The 25,916-nt window shown below is 49.2% G+C and overlaps 2 protein-coding genes across 6 annotated transcripts in view; one reads left to right on the forward strand and one right to left on the reverse strand.

The window, feature by feature from the left end:
* PCNX2 (pecanex 2) overlaps positions 1 to 9,039 on the forward strand; it is a 281,436-nt gene extending 272,397 nt beyond the window's left edge. For 3 of the 4 annotated variants that reach the window (XM_014854585.3, XM_044758805.2, XM_070492557.1), the window contains 2 exons: positions 6,015 to 6,463; positions 8,035 to 9,039. In XM_014854585.3, coding sequence (XP_014710071.3) covers positions 6,015 to 6,463; positions 8,035 to 8,208 — 623 coding nt within the window. In that variant the 3' untranslated portion in view covers positions 8,209 to 9,039. The remainder of the gene's footprint in view (positions 1 to 6,014; positions 6,464 to 8,034) is intronic. The other variant, XR_011496310.1, reaches the window with a different exon arrangement.
* Positions 9,040 to 13,642: 4,603 nt separating this feature from the next.
* NTPCR (nucleoside-triphosphatase, cancer-related) overlaps positions 13,643 to 25,916 on the reverse strand; it is a 38,484-nt gene continuing 26,210 nt past the window's right edge. For both annotated transcript variants that reach the window (XM_044758808.2, XM_044758816.2), the window contains 2 exons: positions 24,150 to 24,359; positions 13,643 to 14,291 (listed from right to left, as the gene is read on the reverse strand). In XM_044758808.2, coding sequence (XP_044614743.1) covers positions 14,223 to 14,291; positions 24,150 to 24,359 — 279 coding nt within the window. In that variant the 3' untranslated portion in view covers positions 13,643 to 14,222. The remainder of the gene's footprint in view (positions 14,292 to 24,149; positions 24,360 to 25,916) is intronic.

The following is a 25,916-nucleotide window of genomic DNA, read 5'->3' on the forward strand; positions in this document are numbered from 1 at the left end:
GCTGTGAGGGGAAATTTGTTCCATGTCTCTGTCTTAGCTGCTGGAGCTTTGCAGGCCATCTTTGACATTCTTTATCTGTGAAAGCATCACCCTGATCTCTTCATCTTCACGTGGCGTCTCCCTGCGTGCGTCTGTGTCCAAATTTCCCATTTGTATGAGGACACGGTCATGTTGGATTAGGGCCCATTCTTTCTTCAGTGTGACCTCATCTGAACTAATGACGCCTGCAACAGCCCTATTTCCAAATAAAGTCCCCTTCTGAGGTGCGAGGGTTAGGACTTCACTACATGAATTTAGGGGGCCATCACCTGGCCTGCAGGGCTCTCCATGACCTGCTATCTCTCTGATACCTTCTTTACCCACTCCTGCTGGCTGCCATTGCCCCAGCCATACGGGCCTCCTCGCTGTCCCTCACTCCTGTCAAGCGTCCTCCCCCTCAGGGCCTCTGCTGTTGCTGCTTCCTCTCGTTCGGACGTGCTTCTCCCAGTGTTGGCATGGTTCTTTGCTCACTCGCTCAGTCTCTGATCGAATGCCACCTTACCAGAGTGGCCCCTGACCAGCCATCCACCCAGCTCTCCCCCGGCTCTGCCCTGCCCCACCAATCACTGTGTCTGCTTGTCTGTGGTCAAGGCCTGTGAGCTGTCTGCTGCCCGAACCGAGGACAGTGCAGCACATGGTGGACCTTTGGTCAGGCCAGCCCTAACTTCTGCAGGCCCCGGGACAGAAGCACATGTGGAGACCGTGGCCCACTCTTCCCCCACTCCTTCTTGCATGGCAAGGGGTCTTGTACACATGTGTAGACCACCTAGTCTACATGTCCATGTGCACATTCTGCCAACAGCTGCCCTTGCCCCTGCCTCGGGCCTTGGGTGCACATGCCTGCAGGAAAGCCCCCCCGAAGGTCCACCCTGGGAGGGAAGCCTGGGGAAGAGGTCTGTGCAGGCTCTCGATTTGGGCAGGGAATTTGTTCCAGTCACCTAGCATATGGCCCAGCAAGAGTCTATGGGGGCTGGTCAGCATGTCCTTTGTCTCTGGGTAGGGAAGTGTAGCAGGAGGAGAGCCCGAGTGGGTCCTCTAAAGTGCTGGGCCAGCTGGCCACTCAGGTCCAAGGTGGAGTTGTGCTCAATAGACACCAGAAGAATGAATGAATGGATGGTTCCCTCTCCCCAACTCAGAGGGCTAAATTTAGCCACTCCCACTAAGGCTTCGCTAGAGGGCTAGGGTGTCAGGCCATTGGGTCACAGAATTCCCACGTGGGACTCCAGCTGTAGCTAGCTTCATTCATCACAGCCAAGGGCACTGGAGCCAAGAGTTGCTGGTCCTATTGGTTTGTCCTTGGTGCCCCAAGCCCCCAGCCAGAATCCCACCGGGACCCCGACTTCACATCTTTAAAAGGTTCTCCAGGAAACCCAAGACTGAATGCTCTCCTGGTGATGCCTTGGGGAGAGACCCCTGGCCACATCAAGCTGGCATAATACTGGGAAGAAGTGGAACCCCAGAAGGCAGCTGAGGACCAGACCCATGGTCCCCTGCAGGCCACTCCCCACCCCTAGAATAGCCAGGCTGTCTCCAGATGCAACCCGACTGGTCCACTGAAGGACACAAGTGCTGAAGAGCAGCCACCTTTTCAGCCCATTTGCATCAGAGTCCCCGAGGGGACCCAGTGAGCTGAGGGGCACAAATCCCGAGGTTGGATGACAGGGATTGCCCCTCCTGCCCCCTCACCCTGCCCAAGCTCCAGGTGGATGCAGAGACTGCCCAGCCTCCCCACACGCCCCGGCTCAGCAGCAACCCTGGGCTCCACCTTGAGTGAGGGCTCCTGTGGCGAGTCTCTTTGAACACTTGCTGGGGGTTTCACAGCTGAGCATAAGCAAAACACACGTTCCAGGGGGCCAACTGGACAGGGTTGGAGTGCAAACTTATGCCCTAAAGGATGCAATGTGTGGGACATCTGCTTGAACCCAGCAGCTGGGACCCCCGGGAAAGCCTCAAGACCGCAGGGAAACCCGAGACCTCCTGGCCACAGCAGGTCCCTGAAGGAAACCTGGAAAGGCCCCAGATAGTATGGAGAGGGACAACTCGCCTCCCCACACTCAGGACGCAGACACGTCTTCCTCCTGCTCCCTGGAAAAGTTAAATATCACCTTTTTACTGCCACTGTGGTTAAAGCCACCCAGGGACATTGGCCACCTTCCGCTGTGGTTCATCGCACCTGCTCGCTCTCTGTGGGCAATACAAGCACGGGACCCGTGTCTCCCATCTCCGCATCCCTCCGTGGTTAGAAACATGCCCCATTTCGTAAGCAGCCTGTTGGAGCTCCAGGACTCAGAACCATCGTGCAGAAAGGTGGAAGCTTCCTGAGGGCTCCCTCGCTGGGGACCCTCAGCACCTGATAAACAACAAAGGCTCATAGCGTGTCTGTGATACACAAGAGAGGAGAGTTGCCCCCGGGGGCTCATGGCCCTCTAAGGCCTGGCCAGGTTCCCCCTTATGCCGACCTCCTCCTTAGCTGATGCAGACAGTACGGGCATTTAGGGATGGTGTCTGGCTCTGACAGGGGTCAGAGCACGAAGTTGTCAGTTACTGAGGCCCTGTGGACAGTAGCCCCTGCCTGGCCGGCTGGCCCTGCCCCAGGACACTTGTACCTGCCTCCAAGGACTTCTTTCACAGACGATGCAGCCAATGACGAGAAGCCTGACCACTCCTGAAGGAAGGAGAGCAGTCCAAGAGGCCTCCCATGCTCCATTCCCAACAGGGCAGGACGCCTGAAGGGAACCTCCTGTGGTGCTGCAGAGAGAGTGGGATTCATTTCGGCCATGGGGCTTGTCTGGCTCCTTCTCGCCCTCCTCCTGTTGAATCAAACCACTGTGAATTGAGAGACACAGCTCTCGGAAAGGAAGCCAGAAGCCTGCTCAGCCAGCGCAGGGAAGTCAGAGGCTGTTCTCCAGCTATGGGGAGGATATTCCTGCTCCCAGATCTTTGAACTTGACCGTGGAACAAGGAAATCACATTCCCAGCTTCCGGCCCGTAGCCTGCCCTCCAGGCCACAGTGGAGGCCCCAGCCTCAGACTGTGGGTGCACACCTGGGGTCTGAGCTTCTAGGTCAAAGCATTTTTTAAGCTTCCCACAGGGTTCTATTGGTCGAGGTTACGAAGCCTTTGCCCACTCCCAACTTTCTGGGGCTAACTCTGTTCCCAATCAGGAATTTAAGAAGCTTGAGGTTTCAACGCAAAGTCAGTTGTACAGGTTGGTCCCTCTTGCCCCTTATTTGCCAGTCAGTGTGTTGTGTGCTGAGCCTGTAGAAATGCAGTCATCGCCCGTCACTTCAGAGAGGCAGGGCGGATGGTGGAGGGGGCCTGGTAAGACCACACACGCAAACAGACCCGTGTGCTAAGTGCCATGCGGGAGGGAGTCCCAGGGCTGGAGTGGGAGCACCTGACTCTGTGGGCGGGGCTTGACAGAGCCGCTTAGCCACGGAGCAGTGACTGAACACTTCTGAAGGATGAATGCGACCCAAATTCTAATAACAGGGCCCTTGTTTTACTCACAGTGCCAAGGCTCAGTGCCCATAACTGGGGACCCAAGTGCTCCCTCCCTTGTCCCTGCCTCAGTTCCCAGCTGAGTAACCCAATCCTGGGCCCTTGCCGAAATCTCAGGGGACTGGGGTCCCTCTCCCAAGGGCAGCCACACTGTGTGTGTGCTCCTCAGCATGCCCCGCACTTCATGCTGGGCTGGCACACTCTCACTATGCAGCCTCGACTGTGGCCTGACAACCTGCAGCCCTCTTCTGGGGTGAAAGTGTATGTCCAGCTGGAAGGGGACTTGGCCCGTTGGTGGAGGCCGGTGTCTTACTGCTGAGAGCAGTTAGAGATTCATAACTAACCTGAATCCCAAATTGGAGGGGAAGACTCAGAGGAGGGGAAGACTCAGCTCTTCTCCTGGCTGAGGATGTGCTCCATAACCTTTCAGATAACAGCCAAGGATGAAGGAATAGTGCCAGGATAATGAACCAAGAGGGCATTGTATGTGGGTGGAATTTCAACCCAGGGTCTATGGAGGTTTTCCCTAGAAACACTAATAATTTGATAATGAAGTGATTGGGAAATAAGTTAAACTATAAAATAATGATCCTGAGTAGCACAAATGCATTTAGCATGTTTCGTATTTGTTCCATTAGCAAAATTAACTTTTTTAAAAAAATCAAGAGTGACCAAAAATCAAAAAGAAAATCTGAAGCAATGCAATTGGGGAGGGGGTCTTCATCTTGCATAGAAGGTAGACCATTCCCCTTTGACGCACAGAAGGCTCTTCATCCCTTTGTTTCTGGAATCAGTTGAGACGTTCCCCCACCAAGCAGGGGTGGTCTTCTGTCCAGCATCCTATCACTGACTTGCGGATGAATGTGGAGTATTTTGGGATAGCAATCAGCGTTATGGTATAAATCACAAACAGATGTTTGGCCTTGCCAAATTCTCAATAAACTAACAAATCACTGTCTCCGTTCTTAATTCTGATTTGTCAGGGTCCCTTTCCTCCATTTCTTTCCTCTAAAAGGGTAACTTATTCAACTATTGAGCAAGGACCATTCAGATGGGCCCCATGCCAGGGGCTGCCCACACTCATCCCGGGAGGGTCAGGCCAGCCCTGTGAACAGCACCATGGATGGGGGGGCACCCCGTTTCTCAGCATACAGGCCAGGTGGGAACACATGCCCTCTGGAAATGGGCACCCCACCATCACAGTGTCCACACTGCACTTAGGTCAGTGTGAGGCAGAAGGGCCCTTGCAGCTGCTGTGGGGAGGAGCGGGGCTGCAGGGGTTCCCCGGAATCTCCATTTTCACACTTGTTCCCTAAGGAGCTCTTTCTCTGAAAAGATGTGTCTTTTCTCGGGTCCTTCTCCAGACGCACATAAATATTTTAGAATCATCAGATGCGCCATTAATAATGTGGGCGTTTGGGGCGAGGTGGGACGTGAGAAAATGCTTGGGCAATCCTTCTGCATACCCACTCCTCGGCCTCCTCTGTTTTATTGATTGAATGCCCGACTGTAGCAGCTTCAGGAGAAACGGCGACAAAGCAGCTGGTAGAACGGCGATGTCATTAGCTGCTCCCTTCAAAAGAATACTTTAAAATCAGACCCTAGTAATTACTGGCGCTTACGTTAAGCAGCTCAGCGTTGTAGTGAGCACAGGTTTTCCTCCTAACTGCTTAGGCTGCGGAGCTGCACAGGCAGGTCACGCACGAGATGTGCACTTCAAGTCCTTCTTCCAGAGACGTGGACGGGCCCAAACCTTTGGACAGTCCAGTCCCTTTCGTCAAAGATGGCCTTATCTTGACAAGTCTCTGCATGAGCTGGGCTGGGAGGGACCCCTCAGGAGAGGGCTGGCACAAGGGCAGTGGGAGCCACACACGTGTTAACTGAGGCCTGGGCCGGGCCAGTATGTGGGGCCTGTGAGGACTTCCTCTTAAAGATCTTGATCTTAAGGGAAAACTTTTCTAGAAAACAAAGGTGTCTCACTTTTTTTTACCCTTTTTTAAGGCAACTAAAAATGATAAAAACCTGCATGTTTTCTTTTTATCACTGCTTATCAGGTGAGTGTAGGAGCCCAGGTCTTGAAGCAGGAACAGAATCGGATTTGCTCTGTGAGGCCAAGTTATGGTGCTGGTATCGTCCTGGTTTGCCAGGGCTGGGGGCTTCCAGGGATGCGGGACTTTAGTGCTAAAACCATGGGAGTCCTGGGCCATCAGAAGGATCCATCATCCTAGCCGCTGCTCCCCACATCAGCACCTCCCACCCGAGGCTTGGGCTGCCGGGCACCCTGGGGTCAACCCCTCAGTTCTCAAGGCCTCGGTCGAGACCTGCAGTGGGGCTTCCAGCTCTCAGGCCTGGCCTTGAAGGTGATGGACCAACCCGGATCCCTCAAGCCCAGCCAGAGCAGGGCACCATCGCACTGTACCGACACCAACGTTGGTGACCACCTGCTCTGGCAACCTGTTCTGCTTTCTTTTAAAGGGAGGAGGAAAGGCAGGAGTCAGTCTGTCCAGGCACCAGGGGCGTTAGGCCAACGGCCACCCATTCTGAGCTCGTCTGGCCCGAACTTAGAAAGCCACCAGGCCTTCCTCCAGACGTCCACGTCAGTCCACGAGCTAGCCCAGAGGCTCTCGGGCAGCCGGCTCTCCTTACACACCTCGGCCGCGTCCCTGCACTCGCAGCCCCCACTTGTCACGACCACCGGCCACCTGAGTGTCCGCGAGCGGGCCGAGGCGCTCATCAGGTCCAGCCTGGGCTCGTCCACCAGCTCCACCCTGAGCTTCCTCTTTGGCAAGAGGAGCTTCTCGAGTGCTCTCGTCATTTCTGGACTCTCTGCCGCGGAGGGGGGCAACACCAGTGACACTCAGTCGTCCAGCAGCGTCAACATCGTGATGGGCCCCTCGGCCAGGGCAGCCAGCCAGGCCACACGGGTAAGGGGCTCAGCAGGGTGGGCCAGGTGGGGTGTGGGCTCCTGGCCTGATGACGCTCATCCAGCTGCCTGAAGACTCCCGTCACCTTCCCCATAGGGATTCCTGAGTGACAGATGACAGGTAGTTAGACAAGAGATGGGTCAGCTGCACTCCTAGGCAGAGAAGATATACAGCATTCGTCTTGGAAGCAATGACACCCAGGCAGGGGTTACTGGGGGTGCCGGATGCCAGTTCAGCAGATTTGTTCTCCTTAGCCCTGAACCCGGGATGCGAGCAGGAAGCTTCACTCATCCCGGCAGTGGGAATGTGTTTTCCTTCATTCTCTTTGTGCATTTAGTCTGGCCTGAGGGAGAGGAAAGGAGACACATCACCACTGGAGTTAGATTATCATTGATTCCTGTCCACCTGGTTTAATTTTAAAGCCGCTGAGATGACCTTCTACTTTTATGGATTTAAATATTAGAAAAAGAGTTTTGAGGACTTCACCCAAATAGTCTGTTACTTATCCAGAGTTCCAAGCTAGCTGACATTAGACAAATACTTGAGCTTCACAAGTAAATAAATAGTTCTCTTAGGTACCGCGGTAGGGAGGGAAAAAGAGGAGACACTAAGGGAAAAATCTGTGTCAGGGTGGAGATTCGCCACATTCTCCTGCCTGCAGATCATGCTCTTTAAAAAGCACCAGAGTCACAGCCTGCCCGGCTTCTGGTTCCAGATGCAGCTATTCAGAGTGGGTGATGGGGCTACACTCCCCCACCCCCGACCCTGCCATGGGGAGAAGCCCTCCAGCCAGGTGCTTTCCCCCCAGGGAAAACAATACAGCAGCCACACTTAGCCACCGTGAAACCAAGCTGGCAGGAACCCTCTAGAAAGAGCCATGGGGTTGCAGCAGTGGTGTGCCATCTTTCAGGGCAGGGTTTATGGGTTTCCTAGAGTCCCCAGGCCAGACTGGCCAAGTGCAAGGACTCTGGTTACTTTAGGAGTTTTAACTGAGTTTAGTTAGATAACTAAAGTATAAACAAAGTTCCCTCCCTTTTTTTCATATCCTCAATAAAAATGTACACAGTATCACACCTTTCTCCCACCCCCAATCTGTGCTGAAGACACAGTCTGTGGGTTTAGTTCTGGGATTCTGGTAAATTCTCTTTCCCTCTCTCCAGTATGGACAAGTGAGTCCTTGGGATTATATGCATCCAGAATAAAACAGCCTCTGTATTACTGTTCGGGGTCAAAGCTGCAGGGCTGAGCATTCGTGAGAGGGGCTAAGTGTATATGAAGTGACACTGACCAAAACCCAGGAAACCCAGGCACACAAATGACCTTTTACTCAAGGTCATCTCTTCCCAGCATGTCCAGACTACCTGAGAAAAGGTCCCCGCGTTCAGAGGCACCTCCCCGCCACCAGGTTAGATCCGTGGCTTCGGTTGCATGTGGCCAGCCCGCTGGTTCTCTGTAATTTGGCCTGACTTCAGAATCTGACCTCAGGTTCCTGCAACATGGGCGGTTAATACCAACAGCAGTGCGGGTGGTAGGTAGAAGTGGCAGTAAGTGTTCTCTGTTCTCTTTGGAAGCACTTCTCGGAGCCATGTGAACCCACTGAGGCCACCGAGGAGGGACAGCTTCACGACCACCGCCTGGCTGAGGCCCTGGCAGAGACCCTCGGGATGATCTGCAGAAGAGCAAGCCAGGAGGACATGGGCCTAGATGACACGGCTTCCCAGCAGAGTGCTTCTGATGAGCAGTAGGGAGCCCGAGGCCGGGAGGGACCCGCACACTCAGGGGAGGGAGTCCCCCACGGCCTCGCCTTTCTTTTTCTCCCTTGTGCTCCCCAAAAGTAAACCGAGCAAATATTGCCATCCCTGGGAGGCCCTTCCTGTGGAGAAATGAGAGCTGCTGGAGAAAACAGAATAACTTTATCTCAGGTTCTTGAAAAATATCTCACATGATGGAAATAAAAACCTTGGCGCTGCGCCTCCTTCGCCCGCTGCCCCAGAGCTGCAGAGTGCGGGAGGCACAGGGCACTTTCCAGAATTTGAAAATTCAAACAGAAGCCATGTGATATCTTCAAATGACTAAAGTAGAGCACATTAAATGTTTCCTGCCCTGATGAAAATAAGACAACTGCATGTTAAATAATTGGCGTTGTATACATTACTGTTACCATGAAAAAAATGAATAGCAGCCCGTGTCACACCATCAGCTGGGCAAACGCGCTAAGGTTAAATCTGCGTATGAAGTCAGTCTCCCTTCTTTATAATACTTATGCAGATGTTAAGTATAAACCAGTGACAGCTTTACTGAAGAAACTTAGTGCATGCAGTCACGTCTACACTACCCTGTGGAGGAAACGACAATACCTAGCGATGGGAGCACAGCGGTCAAGGCAAGGCGGAGCAGGAAGCCGACCTGACACTCACCTACAGTCAGGGCAACTTCCTACGACAAGCCACACCTCGCCCGGGGCTCCCAGATGCCTCACAGGAACGCACACTTGTTTTCCAAGCCAAGCAGTCCTTACTGTGTCACAGAACACTTGCACACACCTTTGTTTTTGAAATTAAAGTGTTTATAGTTATTGCCGTGTCCAGTTCTTTGAGTTCTGCTAAAACTACTGTCATTTCTCAAAAAATGTTTCCTTTACTGTGAGAATGAAATTTGGGCAAATTGTGAGACAACCCTCATCTTTAGATTCCCATCGGGCAGAGCAGAAACCTGGCTTCTTGCTGATGTGAGGGATGGAGCAGGGGTCTAGAACACAGTCCATGAGGAGCATCATCGTTGACCTGGGGAATCACCTCTTGCGGAAAGACAAGAGTTAGTAATACTCAATTTGGAAACAGTCACAAACTTCTTCAAGGTATCTAGGATTTGGAAAAGTGGGGAGAGAGGAGGGTATTGTAGAGAATTCCTTACCCCTTGGAAGTAGATTGCAAGGCTGCTTTTTCAGTAAAATAAGAATTAGCAATTAATAAGTGGGCTCTATAATCAGAGACATGGGACGTTATTCTTGGATCAGCCGTCCCCGGAGAAGCAAACGTGGTTATTGCTGATTGACGTGCATGTGCTTGTCTCATGAGGACCTGATATAACCTCACTGCAGTTCCCCAGGTCGCTCAAACCAAACTTGGCCGGCAGCTCCTGAAATCCTCTTGGGCGGCTTTACAGCCAAGCCCTAAGGACCACTGGCAGCCCTGAGCTGTGAGCATGGCCTGCACTAGGGTGGCTCCTTGAATTTAGTAGGAAAAATGACAAATACCCAGCAGCAGTCAGCCTGATGCACAGCTGATCACTCTTCGGGCATCCAGAAGTAAGAAACACAGAAAGCCACCAGGTTCCAGAAAGTGAACTCTCCTGAAAGAGCTGGAAGACCAGTCTGTAGGGAAATGGAGATGCAGGAGAGAAGGCGGAAGTGCCCTGGGTGCTCCTCCATCTTGTTCCTCTGGGCAGAGTCGTGAGTTGCTTCTCTGTTGAATCCATTGCTTACCCTAGTTCTGCGTGCAGACTTTTGGGGGTGGCAGTGGGAGAGGAAATTTAGTTTATCAACAACGGTGGGGCAAATTCCTCAGATATGCATGCAACTGTGCATTGCCCAAGAAAGAGTCAAATGATCCTGAGTGTGTGTACTGAGAAGGTGTAAATGCACACACACTTACATCCACAGGTGTATGTCCCTGCAAAAGGATCACTGTTGGACTCACTCCAGGACTCTTCGTGGCTGTCAATGATGCAGTCACTTTTTTTTAAATTGTGGTAAACAACTATAACAGTTGTTATATTTACAACTCATGAGCTTGTTAATCTGGTCTTCAGCCAGTCAGCTGTTTATCAGACAGTGGTCCTTGCAAAATATTGTATTATTAGCCCCCTTTCAAAGGAGATATTCCTAAGGTGGCATTTCTCCCTGCGGTTATTCAGGTCTTCTGTCAGCATACAGCTGAAGAGTTATTTTCTCCATTTGGACCCTCAACAAAATTGTTTCTTCTTTAAAGGTAACAAAAACTGTAGTGCTTGGTTTTATATAAATCATGTGGCTAATTTGGCATCCTTGATTCTAAATTTTGCACTGTGTTGAGACCATCTGTGCCTGGCAAGTAGTTTTCTAAAATCACATGATGCTCCAGCTTCTCTTCGCCCATAAAGTGTGCAATGCAGTGCCTGTTTATTGGCCCTCTCCTCTCGAGCCGCCTGCCCCTTTCTGCTGTTTTGTCCCAAGTCATTATGCTTCAGGGACACAGCACCTGCCATCATCACAGTGCGTGCACGTGTGCGCGCACACACACACACACACAATGTGCCATCTTCGCAGACACAAGCTTCTATGAATACCGAGACAGACAGGAAGAGAAAGGGGGTCAGGGCCCATTCCATATTTTCTGGGCTCCCATCACCCCTACCCTCTGCTTGATGACTTGAGGGCTGGGAAGGAGTGAGGACTGAACTTGCAGCCTTACTGGAGACCTCGTCCTGTCAGCCTTGATAAGCAGAGAGATTATATTCAAGAATTTAAAAGACTTGTCTATCTCCCTACGTGTGCTTACTCTTACTCAGAGTAAGAAGGGTTTTAAAATGCTGTGTTTGGTGGCTGGTGGTACAGTGTGCTACAGGGGAAGAGGAAAGAATGATTTTGTAAGCTCATTCCCCAGGTCAGCTCTTTGTCTCATCCAACCATGCTAACCTAAATTCCTCATACAGGCATACATATGCCAATTTGGTGCTCTTCAAAGTGACTTTCTCCTTGAAGTCTGGACTCATACCCACTTAGCTGTTAGGGATCTGGATTTGTTTGAACAGTAGACCTTTCAAATTCAGGTCTAAGAGAATTCCTGCCACGCTCCTTCCTCTCCCAGAGCCCCTCACCTCAGTGCTCAGTCTCCTCCTCTGGTCCTGGCTTGTGCTCAGTGAGTGGACCTCAGTATCCCTTCCTCCTTTAAACCTCAGCAGAATGCTGGCCTACAGGCTGGACACCTTCGGCCCTGAGTTGGAGTTACTGGTGAATTCATCTTATCTGGTACCATAGACTGCGTGGCTTAAACAACAAATTTATTTCTCACAGTTGTGGAGGCTGGCAAGTCCAAGATGGAAGTGCTGGCAGATTCGGTGTCTGGTGAGGCCTGCTCCCCGGTGCATAGACAGCCGTCTTCTCATGGTCCTCACATGGTGGAAGGGGTGAGAGAGCTCTCCAGGGTCTCTTTTAGAAGGGCACTAATCCCATTCATAAGGGCTCTGGCCTCATGACCTCATCACGTCCCAAAGGCCCACCTCCAAATACCATCAGATTGTGGGTTAGATTTCAACATATGAATTTGTCATGGGGACACACACATTCAGACCATAACATTATTGATTATTAAATTTCATTTCTAAAAATACAGGTATTGCACCTGACAGCTTCATCCATGCTCCCTGGTCATTGTGACGAAGTCATACAGTAATTATTCAGTGAACACTAGATGCTCTTTTGATTGATAGCAGCTACAGCTTGTCACAGCCAAATGTCAACTCTGAGGTCTAGGGGTGCCTGATGCCCTGGAACAGACAGCCAGCCTGGCCAAGGATGCAGTGGGGGCAGTGGAAAGAGCATGGGCTTCAGAGCCACACAGACTTGGGTTCAAATCCTGGATCTGCCACCATAAGCTTGTTTCTTTACGATTAGAGAGAAAGTGCAGAAGCCCCCAGCACCTTACAGATGCCAGGGGCCGTCCCGACTCTGCTCTGCACCGTGGATCTTCTGAGGGGATGCTAACACTCTCGCCCTCCACGAGCACACTGGGCTTCGGCTCCAAGAACCCTCAAACTAGCTATCTTAGTGCCTCTGAATAAATTTCATTAGCATTCCTTCTAAGCTAAGGCAAAATTAAAGGCTACTAAACCGTCCAGACCGAAAACACTGAATACAGAGGATAGGCGGCGGAAGGACAATGTCCCTTCACACCTCAGATGGATGGGGACCCTCGTAGATAGAGCCCCTTCCTGGAGGCGCCTGTGAAGGCTCCGTCTGGATGGGGTCCCACTTGGCAGGGGCAGACCAGCTCTGCTGGGCCTGGGTGCTGGGCCTGACTCTGGGGAGCACGGGGACATCATCTCCCCAGCCTGCCTCCCTCTCTCTCAGTCTCCTGAGAGCTGAGTGGGGCTCACTCAGCGCAGTGCGAGTCAGATGAGAGTAGGTTTCCTGTAGGCCAGGCTCCCGGCCTTTGTGAGAGGCGTCTACCCGCTTCACAGGCAGGGGCCATCCCAGCCTCCTGAAGCTCACAGACCACAGCTGTGCTCAGTGCACCTCCTGTCCCGGCGAGCATGGCTGAGGTTGCACCCAGCCTGTCAGATGTCCTGAGCTCAGCCTCCTTGAGCAACCCAAACGGGCAGGGACAGGGGGACAGAGACACCCTCTTCCTTGCACGGGACAAAGCACCCTTTCTAAGGGATTAGTTCACAATCTATTAGGCCTTTCAGGTATGATTCCTCAAAGGCTTGGCAAATCCAGACCAAGCTTCAGAAAGCTCCCTTGGGAGAAAGCACTAAGGAAAGATACTGACTTTCAGAGCCTATCATAGGCTGCAAATGGCTGTCGTGGTTTACAGACTGGAATGCTTCCTGCACTGTCCACTGCGCCCAGTGCTCAGCTCATGGGACACCTCGCCCCCCAAACATCTGGACTGGTCCACGGTGAGACAGGGGCACACCTGGCATTAACACCAGCTGGGTTTGTAGCTAATGCTAGTTGCTAAAAAATCCTAGAAATTCATAAATCTTCACCAAAAATGACCTAAAAACACTGAACTGTTTATCGTTCCAGCACCAGCAACCACTTGGAGGGCCGTTTTTACCCTTCATGAGTTCTGGAGTTTCAGCAGTGTTCTCTACAGTGCCCTGCTGTGGGCTGAACCTCATCCTTCTATATCACTATCCTTGCCGGCTCCAGGCCCCGGCACTGGGCACTCTCCGGGGATCATGTGGATGGCTCATAATGGTTTCCTTCCATGGTGTGGCACTGCCTTCCTTCGACAACACTTATTTCCCCCCTTTTCTGGAAGGGAAACGAGGCACAGAAAGGTTTAATAACATGTCTAAGTTAATGTGGCCAAAGTGGGGCTCTGATCTGAACCCACAGGCCTGACCTCGCTGAGTATCAACTGCTACCAATGTCGCTAAAGACTCTTTATCCCTCCCACACGAGGACTCGCATGTGTGTAACCACCACATTTATTTTTATTTTATTAAGCAGTAAGCAAACAAACAAACAGAGGTGGGTCAGAGGATGACCTACAATGGTTTTCTTTTGAATAATAATTTTTAAAAATCAATGAACTGCTATCACTTGAAGCTGCAGGACACCGCAGCTGCGCCAGGAGAAGGAGTGAATCTTCATGACACGCAGAGTTGATCAGGCAGTGGGCTCTTCCCTCCCGCTTCCCCGGACACGTGCACAAACTCAATGGGGAAAATTCCATCGAATACTCTGAAAACCATTTCTCATTTTGTAATTTACCCAAATCATACGCACAACTGCAAGAGGAAACAAACAGAAATCTCTCAGCATAAACAAGCCACAGTGCACTGTTAATCTTGTAGAGTCAATCCAGCATTAGGGCTAATTTGATCTTTTAAACATTTTATGGAAACCAGCTGTTAGGCTTTCTTGGGAAGAGCCCACAAGGTTCCCTAAACCTTAAGGCAGGAGACCTCGGTGGGCAGCGCCCTGCTCAGGCTCCTCGTGAGCTGGCAACAGTCCTTCCCGTGCACACAAGCACAACACAGATCCTCTTCACTTCCCGCTGCTCTGCACGCACGTCACGATATCCGGCAAAAGGTGGTTTCTGTTTTCCTTGGTGACCTGTGGGAAGAAGCAAGAGAGTGGGCTTCAGAGTTCCTTCCTGTTTCTGCAGTCCTCTGACAGGGAACCCAGAGGCTGGGAGAGGGGGAAGGCCCGCTCTTCAGGAGCACTCTGAACACAGGACAGGTGCGGCTCAAAAAGTGAAAGTGTGCTTTGATGACTGCTGGATTTTACCCACGGGAAGAGCTGGGAGTTGAGCCCCATGCGAGGCGCTCTGGGACGGATGATGGGAGTGCAGGACGGGGTGGGACACTGGGACACGGCTCGAGTGCACCCTGACTGAACAGAAGGAAGTGCCTCAGTGAAGCCGGGAGAACTCGCCCATGAGGCAGGTCCTCCGGCCATGAGTCGCACCCAGAATTCTGGGATGCTCACAAAGGTCAGTAATCCACTCCCTCTCTCCACCAGCTTAGAAAATCAGAGTGTTGCAAGGCACCCCTGACACCAGTCAACTCCTCATCTGAAAGATGAGGAAAGTGGAGCCCAGAGAAGTGCAGCGATTTTCCTGAGATCTCAGGGGAGTTGGTAACACAGTACAGACTAGAACTCAGGTCCCCTGGCCCCAGTGTGCCTTCTCTGTAATTAATAGCATTACCCAAACAAACACAAGTAACAGAATTTATTTAAGCTTTAGGTGGTGGTGTGTTTTTTATTTTCTTTCTTTCACTACCACAGTCCCAATGAGTACAACAGAAGCATTCAGACACCATGGGGAGGTTCAAATGAGGGCAGGGCCACCTCTTCTCCCATCACCAGTCCCTTCCTGTTTGGCACCATACAACATCCACCTGTTCAACATACATTGATGGACTTTCGACCAGAAATGGGGCAAGGTGCTGGGAATACAGCAATGCTCATAAAAAGACCTTAACCTCATGGAGCCTACAGACCAGAACAGAGGGACAGACATGAACAACAAGGAGGGCAACGAATGGAAAAGGATCTGCGAGAAAAGTCTGGAGAGGCGCGCAGGAGCCGGGCAGGGGGCAGGAAAGGCTTCCACAGGCACTGATGCCTGCACTTAATTTTGACAGGTGAACAACAGAAGGGCACCCAGACAGAGAGAAGGCCCTGAGCAAAGAATCATGGCAAGAGGGCGTGCATCTGGAAATCTTCAGCGGGTTCAGTGTAGGTGAACCCTGAGAGGAGAGATGGGCCTGGTCCCACTGCAGAACTTCACACTCTCTGTGTCTAACAGAGGGCCTGGCACACCGTAGGTGCTAAATAAATGTCTCATGAGGAAATGCATAGTGGACTTCATCATTTTGGGGTCCTCAGCAGCCACTTACCCTTCTTCTAAGAATGCTTTGGTTTTCTTTTGAGAGACTACATAGGCTAGGAAACCAGCCCACAGGCAAGGAGTGCAAGCCGGGCCCTGGAGATCTTCCTGAGAATCAGAATCCTGAAAGAAGTCAGCTAAGTGGCAAATGCCTGAGGCTGAGACACTAACAGTAGTGTCCAGGGACACTGTCCACTGGTCCTCACCATGCCGGTCCCTGGGGCAACTCTGGCTCCACTGAAGTGAGGGCCATTAGCTTTGCCTTCAGCTTGAAGAGAAATCGCACAGCCATGCAAGGCTTTTTGTTGCTGTTTTCTTTTCAATTAGCCTAAGTCCATTTTTGCTGTTTGCATTCAAGGAAATCCCCTGATGTGGAACAGTGGAAAGGGGGAGGCAGGTGGATTTCCAGTGGTGGGAACTCAGTAGGCTCGCCGGGGAGCCTCATATGGCTTTAGCAGCAGCGTGGAGAAAGGACAGGTGGCAAGACTCGGAGCTGTTAGTTCCCTTTTCTCCACCCTGACGTCACCAGGAATTACAACAGGTTCTGCCTTCAGAGTCTGTGAGAATGTACCGCATGCCTCAAAGGAAAATCTGGAGATGAGGGGCATTTTGGTCCATTTCCTCTTCTCTGAACATTTCATCACGTCCTTTGTAAGTGTAAAAGAAAGGACGAGATGTTGAGCTGGGAAGGGGAGAAATGGAGAGGGAAGAAGCACAAAAGAGAAATGGGGTTGGGGGAGAGGAGGAAAGGAAGGCAACACTGTGTCCAGATGGAAAGAATTAACTAACTTTGCAAGAGTGAGTACTGAGGAGAGGCAAGTACATCACTGCCCGCTCAAGGCACCACGGCCTCCACTATCCCTGAGGAGACCCTTATTTCTCCCTCCAGCAATGAAAGAGAGCTATCACAGATGGAGCTTGAGCATTCGACTTCACCACTTCTGCAGTGGACAGCTCTGATGCTGATCAACTGTAAATACGCATTGGTGCTATGAGATAGACATGAGGTAACAGAACCGAGCAGTTTGCATGAGGATGGGGGAAGGAAGGGAGGCTGTCTTCCTACGGTCATTACTAAGGCTTCATTTCCATTCTCTCAATCCCCAAGCCCTTCGATAGAATGGTTAGGGGGCACATGAAGGGAAGTGAAGGGCGACAAGGTGGAAAACCCCATTATCGAAGATACGGGTCCTGAGCAAAGGCTGTTTAAGTGGCATAGTCAAGGCCTGCAGAGTTGGGTTTAACAAGAGTGAGGCTTCAGAGATAAAACAAGAGGCCCAAGAAGCGCTCGCATGCCACACAGCTCCAGTTCGGTGTTTCAGGGAAATGCCTCGTCCTCTCCATCACCACAACCGTGTGGCAGCCCTCAGTACACAGAGCTGTCAAGGCCTCTCTCACCTCATTTCAACTTCAAACCAGGCCTCTATGGTACATGAGACATGCACGACTATCCCCACTTCATACAAGAGAAAACTAAGGCACAGGAGACGAGAGCATTTCAAAGATTGATGAGCACAAACACCTCACCCATCACCCAGGGGTCCTGACCGAGTGAGGCCCCGACCCTGCCTCGCTCCCTCCTCAGGAGCTGCTGACGGCTGAGGGCGCTGCAGCAGGGCAGTGCTGGCCGCCCCAACACTCAGAGAACTCCCAGCCTTGGTTAGATATAAAAAGAATCAACACTAAAACTGGAAAAGACGCATTTGGAGAACGTTTTCTCATTAAAAATTAATGAACAGAATGCAAAAACTACACTATTTTGCTACCCCCCACCCCGATTTCCCTAAGATTATTTCTGAAAGTTATGCAGGAAGATGTCTATGTGAAACTGTCTACTGTATTCAGTTATGCTCCTTGTACACAGATGACAAACTCTCACATGCGAGGACAAGTATGGCATCATCTGTTGACCTTGGGGCCCCTCTCTTTATGTAGAATTCTAGTCTTTTTATTCAACCACAGAATTTTGGCTGCAGAAAGTCTTTCCTGAGGCCAATGAGAAGAGGGAAGTGGGGGCTGGGAACAGAATAAGAAGGTGAAAAGACTGTGGAAAGGAACCAAGGTGGCCTGTTCCCCGCCTTCTGCACTGCAGCCCTGAGAGAAATGCAGGAGGCTGAGGGCAGCCTGAGCTCCGCCCTGCCCAGTGGCTGCAAGAGGGCCACCCACCCGGCCTAGGCAAGGTGAACACTGGACCTTGAGTTCTATGGGGACGGTGCTGCCTCTCCTTCATCCTGTCTCTGCACATGGTGGGTGCTCAATAAATGTTTAGTAAATTCTAAGCTGAGAAGACACTTTGAAATAGGGCTGAGTGGTTACATAAAGATTATGAAGACTTAGACCATCTAAGTAGCTCTGTGCCTCCTGGGGCCTCGGAAGGGCCTGAGAGTCAACAGTCAACAACCTGGGTGCCATAAATAACACCAGGAAAAACGTGAACATATGGACAGAGCGAGAGTCAGGGAGAAAATGCCTCTCAGTACATATACTATGTGCAAGAAAGAAAAGCAAAACCACATACATTTCCTTGAAACTGTGGGAAGGACCCTGAAGTTTCTCATAAACAAGGGATTACAAACTGAGATTAATTTGACAATGCTCATTATTATAACTTAATACATAAGTTATTACTAGTCTCTCTGTTTCATGTTTTGTCTTTATTTTATTGAACCTAAAAACAGGATCATTCATGAATGCAAACCCTGGAACTCTACTCTTTCTTGAAAGTTAAAGTTTCTAAACAAAGAATTATTTTGCCAGTGGGGATATGAGGAAGCCAGGGCCCACGGTTGGGAGGGGACTATATGTCCACATCCGGGTAGCACGAGGAGGAAGCGCCCCCGGAGGAGGAGGAACGGTGTGATGGCTCCTTTGTGTGAGCATCCTGTCTACTGACGTGTGTATATAAAACAGCTTTCTTGAGATATAATTCATATATCATAAAATTCAACCTCTTCAAGGGTATTCAATGGTTTTTAGTATACTCACAGAGTTGTGCAATCATCAGCACTACCTAGTTAGAATATTTTCATCAGCTCCCTCCAAATAACTCCATTGTCATTCTCGACACTTCCTCCTTCCCTCCAGTCCCTGGCAACCAGTGATCCGTTTTCTATCTCTATAAAGTTGCCTGTGTGGGACGTTTCATACAGATGTAATCACAGAAGATGTAATCTTTGGTGACAGGCTTCTTTCACTTAGCATAATGCGACGTTAATTCATCCATGTTGTTGCATGTATCACTATGTCATTCCTTCTTATTCCCAAAGGATATCCCACTGTGTGTGTATCACATTTTGTTTATCCATTCATCAGATGATGGACATTTGGGTTGTTTCCACTTCTTGGCTATTATGAATAAGGCTGCTATGGACCTTCATGTACCAGTTTTTGCATGAACATATGTTTTCAATTCCCTTGGGCACACGAAGACCTAGCAGGTGAATTCCTGGGTTAGACAGTAACTCCACGTCTACCTTTTTGAAGAACTGCCAAACTGTTTTCCATGGTGGCTGAATTTTTACGTTCCCAGCAGCACTGTATGAGTGTCCCAATTTCTCCACATCTTCCCTAACACTTCTTATTTCCCATTTCTTTCCTCAGATTATTAAGTGTAAGAGTTCTCTATATATTCTGGGATACAGACCCCTTATCAGATAAATGATTTGTAAATATTTTCTCCCATTCTGTGGGTTATCCTTCACCTTCTTGATGGTCTCCTTTGAAGCACAAAAATTTTTAATTTTGATGAAGTCCAATTTAGTTTTTTCTTCTGTTAGTGTTGTATAAATAAGACTTTGTCTAACCTAAGTTTAAAAACATTTACTCCTATATTTTAAGAGTTGTATAGTTTTAGTTCTTACAGTTAGGTCTAGGTCTATTTTGAGTTAATTTTTGTGTATGATGTGAAGTAAGGGTCCAACTTCATTCAACTCTCCTGGCACTCTTGTCAAAAATCAACTGATCAAAGATGTAAGGGTTTACTTCTGGACTCTCAATTCTATTCCATTGGTCTGGGTCTATCCTTATGCCAGTGCTACACTGTCTTGATTACTGTAGCTTTGTAGTAAGTTGTGAAATCAGGAAGTGTGAGTCATCCAACATTGTTCTTTTTCAAGATTGTTTTAGCTGAGTCCTTTGCATTTCCATGTGAATTGCAGGATTAGCTTGTCACTTTCTACAAAAAAACCTGCCTACTCACTTTGACCTAGAGGTTGGCAGATGTACTCTCACCCCTGTATCTACAGTACAGGAGTCCATGGACCCAGAGGACAGCATCAAATTCCTGGTGCGATTAAAATGGTTTATGCCACTCTTCGTGAAAAAACTCATGGCAGGGAAGAGGAAGTCTAAAAATTTCCACATTGGAGGAAAATTGGGACCTAGTTCCCACTATTCTTGTGATCTTCAATCCACAAATAAAAACTAAAAGAATAAAAACTGCTTTATGGAAAAAACAAGTTTAAATGGCTCTAAATTCAGAAGAGAATAGATTTTAGTAACATCTTTATAAAGTAGAAAAACCAAATAATTTCTAGGGATCTGAGATTTTTATAGCAAAATCACCTGCCTCACCTCTATCAATGAAGGTAGCAGTACAGCAAGGTTGTGCTAATGCTCAGGCTTGGGAGAGAGACAGACCGAGGTTTGAATGCTAGCTCTGCCGCCTGCTAACTAAGTGACCCTGGACCAGCCATGCAACCTCCCATGGATAGAATGGAGAAGGTGTGACTGACCTCCCCAGATTGCTGTGAAGTCCGTATGCACGAGCCACCCTGTATTGAAATGAATGCTCTGCAGACTCCAAGCACCACTGCTGTCCCTTCAGCAGGTAACAAATGCTCTCCGGCATTTCCACTAAGGAAATATTTCAAAGGAAATGATGAAACATGCTTCCTAAATGCCATTAAAATGACCAAATTCATTTATATGTACTTTTTAGTAAGAAGTGATTAGCAGGGACAAAAATATTCTTTTCATGTTAATTAGAAAACTATGAAAACAGTACACACAGCTCCTTCTAGTAATCTTGATCCATGAAGGTCTTCATCTCTTGCCTCTACAGCATTAACATCATTAAATGTTTTTTGACAATTAGCCTCAAATAACCAAATATTGAAATAAATTAAAAACATTTTCCAGTGGCTATACTTAGATAGCAGTAAACTCTAGAAGAAATGAGAAAAAAAAATTCTAACCAAACTTCTAAAAGAGAAAGAAATTTCAAGAAGGCAAGTATCAATACCCTAGCCTGCACCGTGACAGAAGTTTCTAAATTATTAAGACCATCAGCCAATGACATGCAGGTTAGACCTTCTGTTACAGCCCCACAAGTCCCTGAGGCTCGGCTCTCTCTTCAGTCTGTTCTTTCTTCAGTCTGCTCTTTGTCAGGTAATTTGCACTGTTCTACCTTCAAGTTCACTGATTCTTCCCTCTGTCATCTCCATTTTGCTGGTGTGTCTATCCAGAGACTTTTTCATTCAGTTATTGTATTTTACAGTTCTAAAATTTTCATTTGATTCTTCTTTATGTCTTCCATATCTTTGCTGAAACTTTTGATTTCTCTTGTGAGACTTTCTACTTTTCATTTGTTTCAAACATGTCTGTAAGTGATCCAGGAAGCATTTCTCTGATGGCTGCTTTAAAATCTCTGCCCTGTAATTCCAACATCTATGTCATCTTGCTGTTGGCATGTGATGATTGTGTTTTCTCATTCAAGTCGATTTTCCTGGTTCTTGGTATGAGAAGTGATTTTCACTTGTGTCTGTTGTGTGGTTCCTTGCGGTCCTCAGCCAGTACACCGCCTTCTCTTCAGGTCTCCTTATGCTTGTTTTATGTATAACACCCAAGGTTTTTAGCTGTACTTAGTAGGAGAAATAGGGAGAAGTGTGTCCATTCCACCTTGTCTAGAACTACAACTGTTCTCAGGTGTTTTTCTGAAAAGTAACGCTCTATTTACTTGACACTATTAAGAATAATAAGACGAGATAATATGAGTAACTTTGAGTGGAATCCTTTCCCTAGATCATGAGTTCAGCTCCGTCTCCACCCTCACATGCTCACCTGTTAGCAAGGGGAGCCTGCCCGCCTCAACTTTCATAACTTACTTCCTTACCTGGAATATTCTCCCTTCTTTTCCTCACTTCCTCCTTCAAAAATCCACCCAAGAACCACTTCCTTCAGGACCCCTCTCCCCACTGCTGCTCATACAAATCTCTCCCTCCTCTGCCCCCAGATTTTGATCATCCAATGGTCTGTTTCTCTTGAGGGAAGGGAACATGCCTCACATGTGCCTGTCCATGGACCAAGTGCTGGGTGCAAGGGATGCTCTCAAAACTGCACTAAGACAACCTCACTGTGTATTAGAAAAGGACCAAGAAATATCTCATCCAATCCCTAAGTCTGCAGATAAGGAAAAGGAGATTCTTCATTTATAAAACAGTAACAGACCACACAAGCCCCAAAGGAACACAAGATAGGCAAGAATAATGGGGCATGTGAGCCTCTCTCTCTTACATAATTAACCATAAGCTAATCACTGTACTTACACATCATTAGGAACAATTATTACCTTGCCAGGAGAATAACTTCCAGTCTTAGACAAAGCGTGGTATTATCTTAAGATATAATGTGTGTTTCTGGACTTAACAATTAACTTCCCTCAATCCCACCTTAGGACTTTTAGATTAGATTAGTTTGCAGAGAGCCAATCCCTGGAGTTTAACACCAGCAATTTCCCAGCCTCCGGCCTGGAAGCTATCTGACTTGAAAACTAATTGTCTTTCATGATCTTAACTATTCACTGCCTCTATTTCCGTAGAAACTCTAGAATCATAACCAAAAGCTCTAATATGGAGGCTATGTAAAGGCAGACATAGAGAAGGCAACTTAAAAACTCGGAAGACGAGAGCCCACACTCTTTTCAAAGCCATCACTGAGGACACGACCTTGCATGGCTCCCAGGCCTCAGCTCACATGTCAGCTGCTCTGAGGGACCTTCCCTGATCACCACCTCCCTCCCCGACCTCCAGCCCCAAATACCACATTGCTCTCATTTATTTTTGGTGTTTATCAATATCTAAAACTGCCCAGTTGTTTGCTTCCATTTATTATCTTGCCCTTCCACTGGAATGTCTGCTTTGTAAGCACAGGACTCGGTCAGTCTTGTTCATCACCAAGACTTAGAATGATGCACAGCACACAACACATGCTCAACCAATATTTACCAAATGAATGAAAGAGTAAAAGAATGAAGGAATGCACAAATTTTTTCAAGTCTGGCTGCTCTAATCCTAATGGTTGTTTACTGCCCCCAAAGTACCCCAGGATACTTTGGTGACAAATGTGGATATCACACTAGGGCCAGCCAGCCATGGTGACATTTTAACCAGTGGTGTAAGGTGCTCATGGGTACTCGGCAGCTAGAGCTCTCTCTGCTCTCCCCGAGAGGGGTGGCCCTGTCAGCCTGACTTGTTCACTTGGTACCCACAGGACCAGTCAGCTTTTAAACTGGGGGGTGGGGCGAGAGGGGCATGAGCAGAGCTCAGCCAAGAATGTGGCTATCATTGACACAAACCAAAGTGGAGCTGGGCAAGACAATATCTGACTACGAAGGGGACACAAAGACAATGAGGAAAGAAAAGCCAAGCGTTTAGGCAAAGTGCCAGCAGTGGTATCAAAGTCCCTTACAACTTGGCTCAGACACTGCCACCAAACAGTAGGACAGAACTACTCATCTCTCGCATGTGCTCCACGGCACGGCCCCTCTAACTGCAGGGGGCCTGAGAACCACTGGAGAGCACATTCAAACAGATGACCAGGACCAGGCCCAGGCCCAGAGAGCTCGATTCATTAGATCAGGGCGAGGCCTCCAACAATGCACGTTTTACAAGCTCCCAAGGTGATGCCCACACTGCTGGTCTGCAAACCTCACTTTGCCTAGCAGGACTGCACAGCTGTGCTGTCCATGTGGCTACCTGAGTACCTGAAATGTGGCCAGTGTAAGTGGAGGAACTGAATTTTTTATTTTATTTAGATGTGAATAGCCACATGTGGCTAACGGCTACTGCACGGGACAGTACACTCCATCATCACAGAAAACTCTATTGGACAATGCTGCTCTACAGCACCTGGAAGCCGTGCTTCAAACCACAGCTACAGCTTCCTCTCCCCACAAGCAGAAGTGGGTCAGTTCGAAAGGGAAACCTTTACAATAAAACGGCACTGATTTGCCTCTGTATCCCAACCTGACCATCACCCTGAGAAGAGATGTGCTGAGACCAACAGCACCAGCTGCTCTGGGGACTTGGACGCCGGGGAGGTCCTGGTGCCTCGTGGGGAAGGTGGAGAACACAGCCAGAGCAGCTGAGATGGGCGGGCGGCTCCCCTACGGGCAAGTTTGTTTTTTCATGGAGTAGAGATACAAATTAGGTCCTATAAATTCCGAGAAAATCAGACTCACCTATATTCTAGCCTAAGAGGAAAAAAAACAGTAATTCAGTGACAAAGGTATATGTTAGAGCCATCCGCTGTTTTGGGTCACCTGCTCCATTTTGCAGATATGCAGGACTGGCTGTACTCACACTGAACACTTTAACGTCGTTCCTGTTTCTTATTTCTTCCACGAGGGCCAGCGGTTTTCCTTTGGGGATTGGGATTGTGCCAAGGACTATGGTCCCTGGGCTGGACAGTGTCTGACGAACAGCCTGGATGAAAGGCTGACTGAAGAGCTCCATTTTCCCAATCTCATCGATGACACACACTCTCTGCCCTGGGCCACTGCTGGAACCCGCCTAAGGATGACAGAGACATTAATTGGGACACTGCAGTCACATTAAGCAAAGGGCACTGGGGTCCCACTCCTCAGTCACTCACTGACCAGCAGTCACACCAGGGTGAGTCAACTACACTTTGGAAGACAGGAGGTCACCTGGCGGTCCACAGGGAGCAATTACCTAGCAGACCCCTCCCGAAGAGCTCCCTGGGAGATGGCAGCACTTGGGTCACTCAACACTCTGAGCCACCCAGTTTTCCTGGCAACTTTTCAGTGGTTCCAAGAACAACCACGCTTTATATGTATATTTACCCAGAAAGTAAACAGACCCAAATGCCTTGGGTTTAAAAGAAATGAGACAGCAAACGTGGGTGGACTTACTAACACTGGTCTCTTTTTGTCCATTTTGAGTCATATGAGGGTCCCTGTCTGCTGGGAGGAGGTAACTGGTGCAGGCAAACGCCTGTGTTTCATAATCTGTACCACGAGGGTTGGTAGAAAGAATTGAAAGTTAAAAGAAAAAGGAAAAGAGTCTTGGTTAAAAGAAAAAAGTGAGGGCCCAGCCTGGTGGCACAGTGGGTAAGATCGCATGTTCCACTTCGACCGCCTGAGATTCACTGGCTCAGATCCCGGGTGCGGACCTATGCAACGCTCGTCAAACCATGCTGTGGCAGCATCCCACGTATAAAGTACAGGAAGATGGGAACGGATGTTAGCTCAGGGTCAGTCTTCCTCAGCAAAAAGAAGTGGATTGGTGACAAATGTTAGCTCAGGGCTAATCTTCCTCAAAAAAAAAAAAAAGTGAGGGTTGTGCCCTTTAAATCTCACATTTCTAGTGACTTTATGACCAATTCATATCCAGTACTTCCTTGAAGACCCCACTAGGAACAGGTGTGGCAGCCAGCCTCTAAGAGTCCTGATTCCCAGCTTCCAAGATTCACACCCTTGTGTAGACTCTACTATGCAGTGCCAGGGTTGGTCTGTGGGACCACTAGAATATGACAGAAGAGATGGTATGTCACTTCTGAGATTAGGTAAGAAAGACCATTGTTTCCGTCTTGGTCTCAATCTCTCAACATCTCTGTCTCTCTCTCTCACTGGTGCATGCTCACATGCTCTCTCTCTCTCTCTCTCTTGAATCACTTGCTCTGAGGGAAGACGGCTGCCATGTTGTATGGACGCTCCGGCAGCCGACGACAAGGTCCACGTGGGAAGGAACTGAGGCCTCAAGTCAATAGCTAGAGAGGAACTGAGGCCTCCCAGCACCCATGAGAGGGAGCATGGGAGCGAGTCCCTCCAAGCCAAGCCTCAGATGACTGTGACCCACGAGAACCCCAGGCCTGAAAACCCGGCGCAGCCCTCCCTGGATTCCTGACCCCGGGAAACTGTGAGAGGTCGTAAACGTTCGTTCTAAACTGCTAAATTCTGGGGTAATTTGTTACATAGGAACGGACGACTAATATTCACGTGCTCTCTGGAAAGCCCTCCCAGAGAACGGTGCCATGACTTTGAGCAGTTCTTCCAAAGCAGGGGCACAACAGAACACATAAGAAACTCTGCAGTGAATGCTGGGTGA

This window comes from Equus asinus, chromosome 2 (genome assembly GCF_041296235.1).
Source record: "Equus asinus isolate D_3611 breed Donkey chromosome 2, EquAss-T2T_v2, whole genome shotgun sequence".
In the NCBI taxonomy this organism is placed as follows: domain Eukaryota; kingdom Metazoa; phylum Chordata; class Mammalia; order Perissodactyla; family Equidae; genus Equus; species Equus asinus.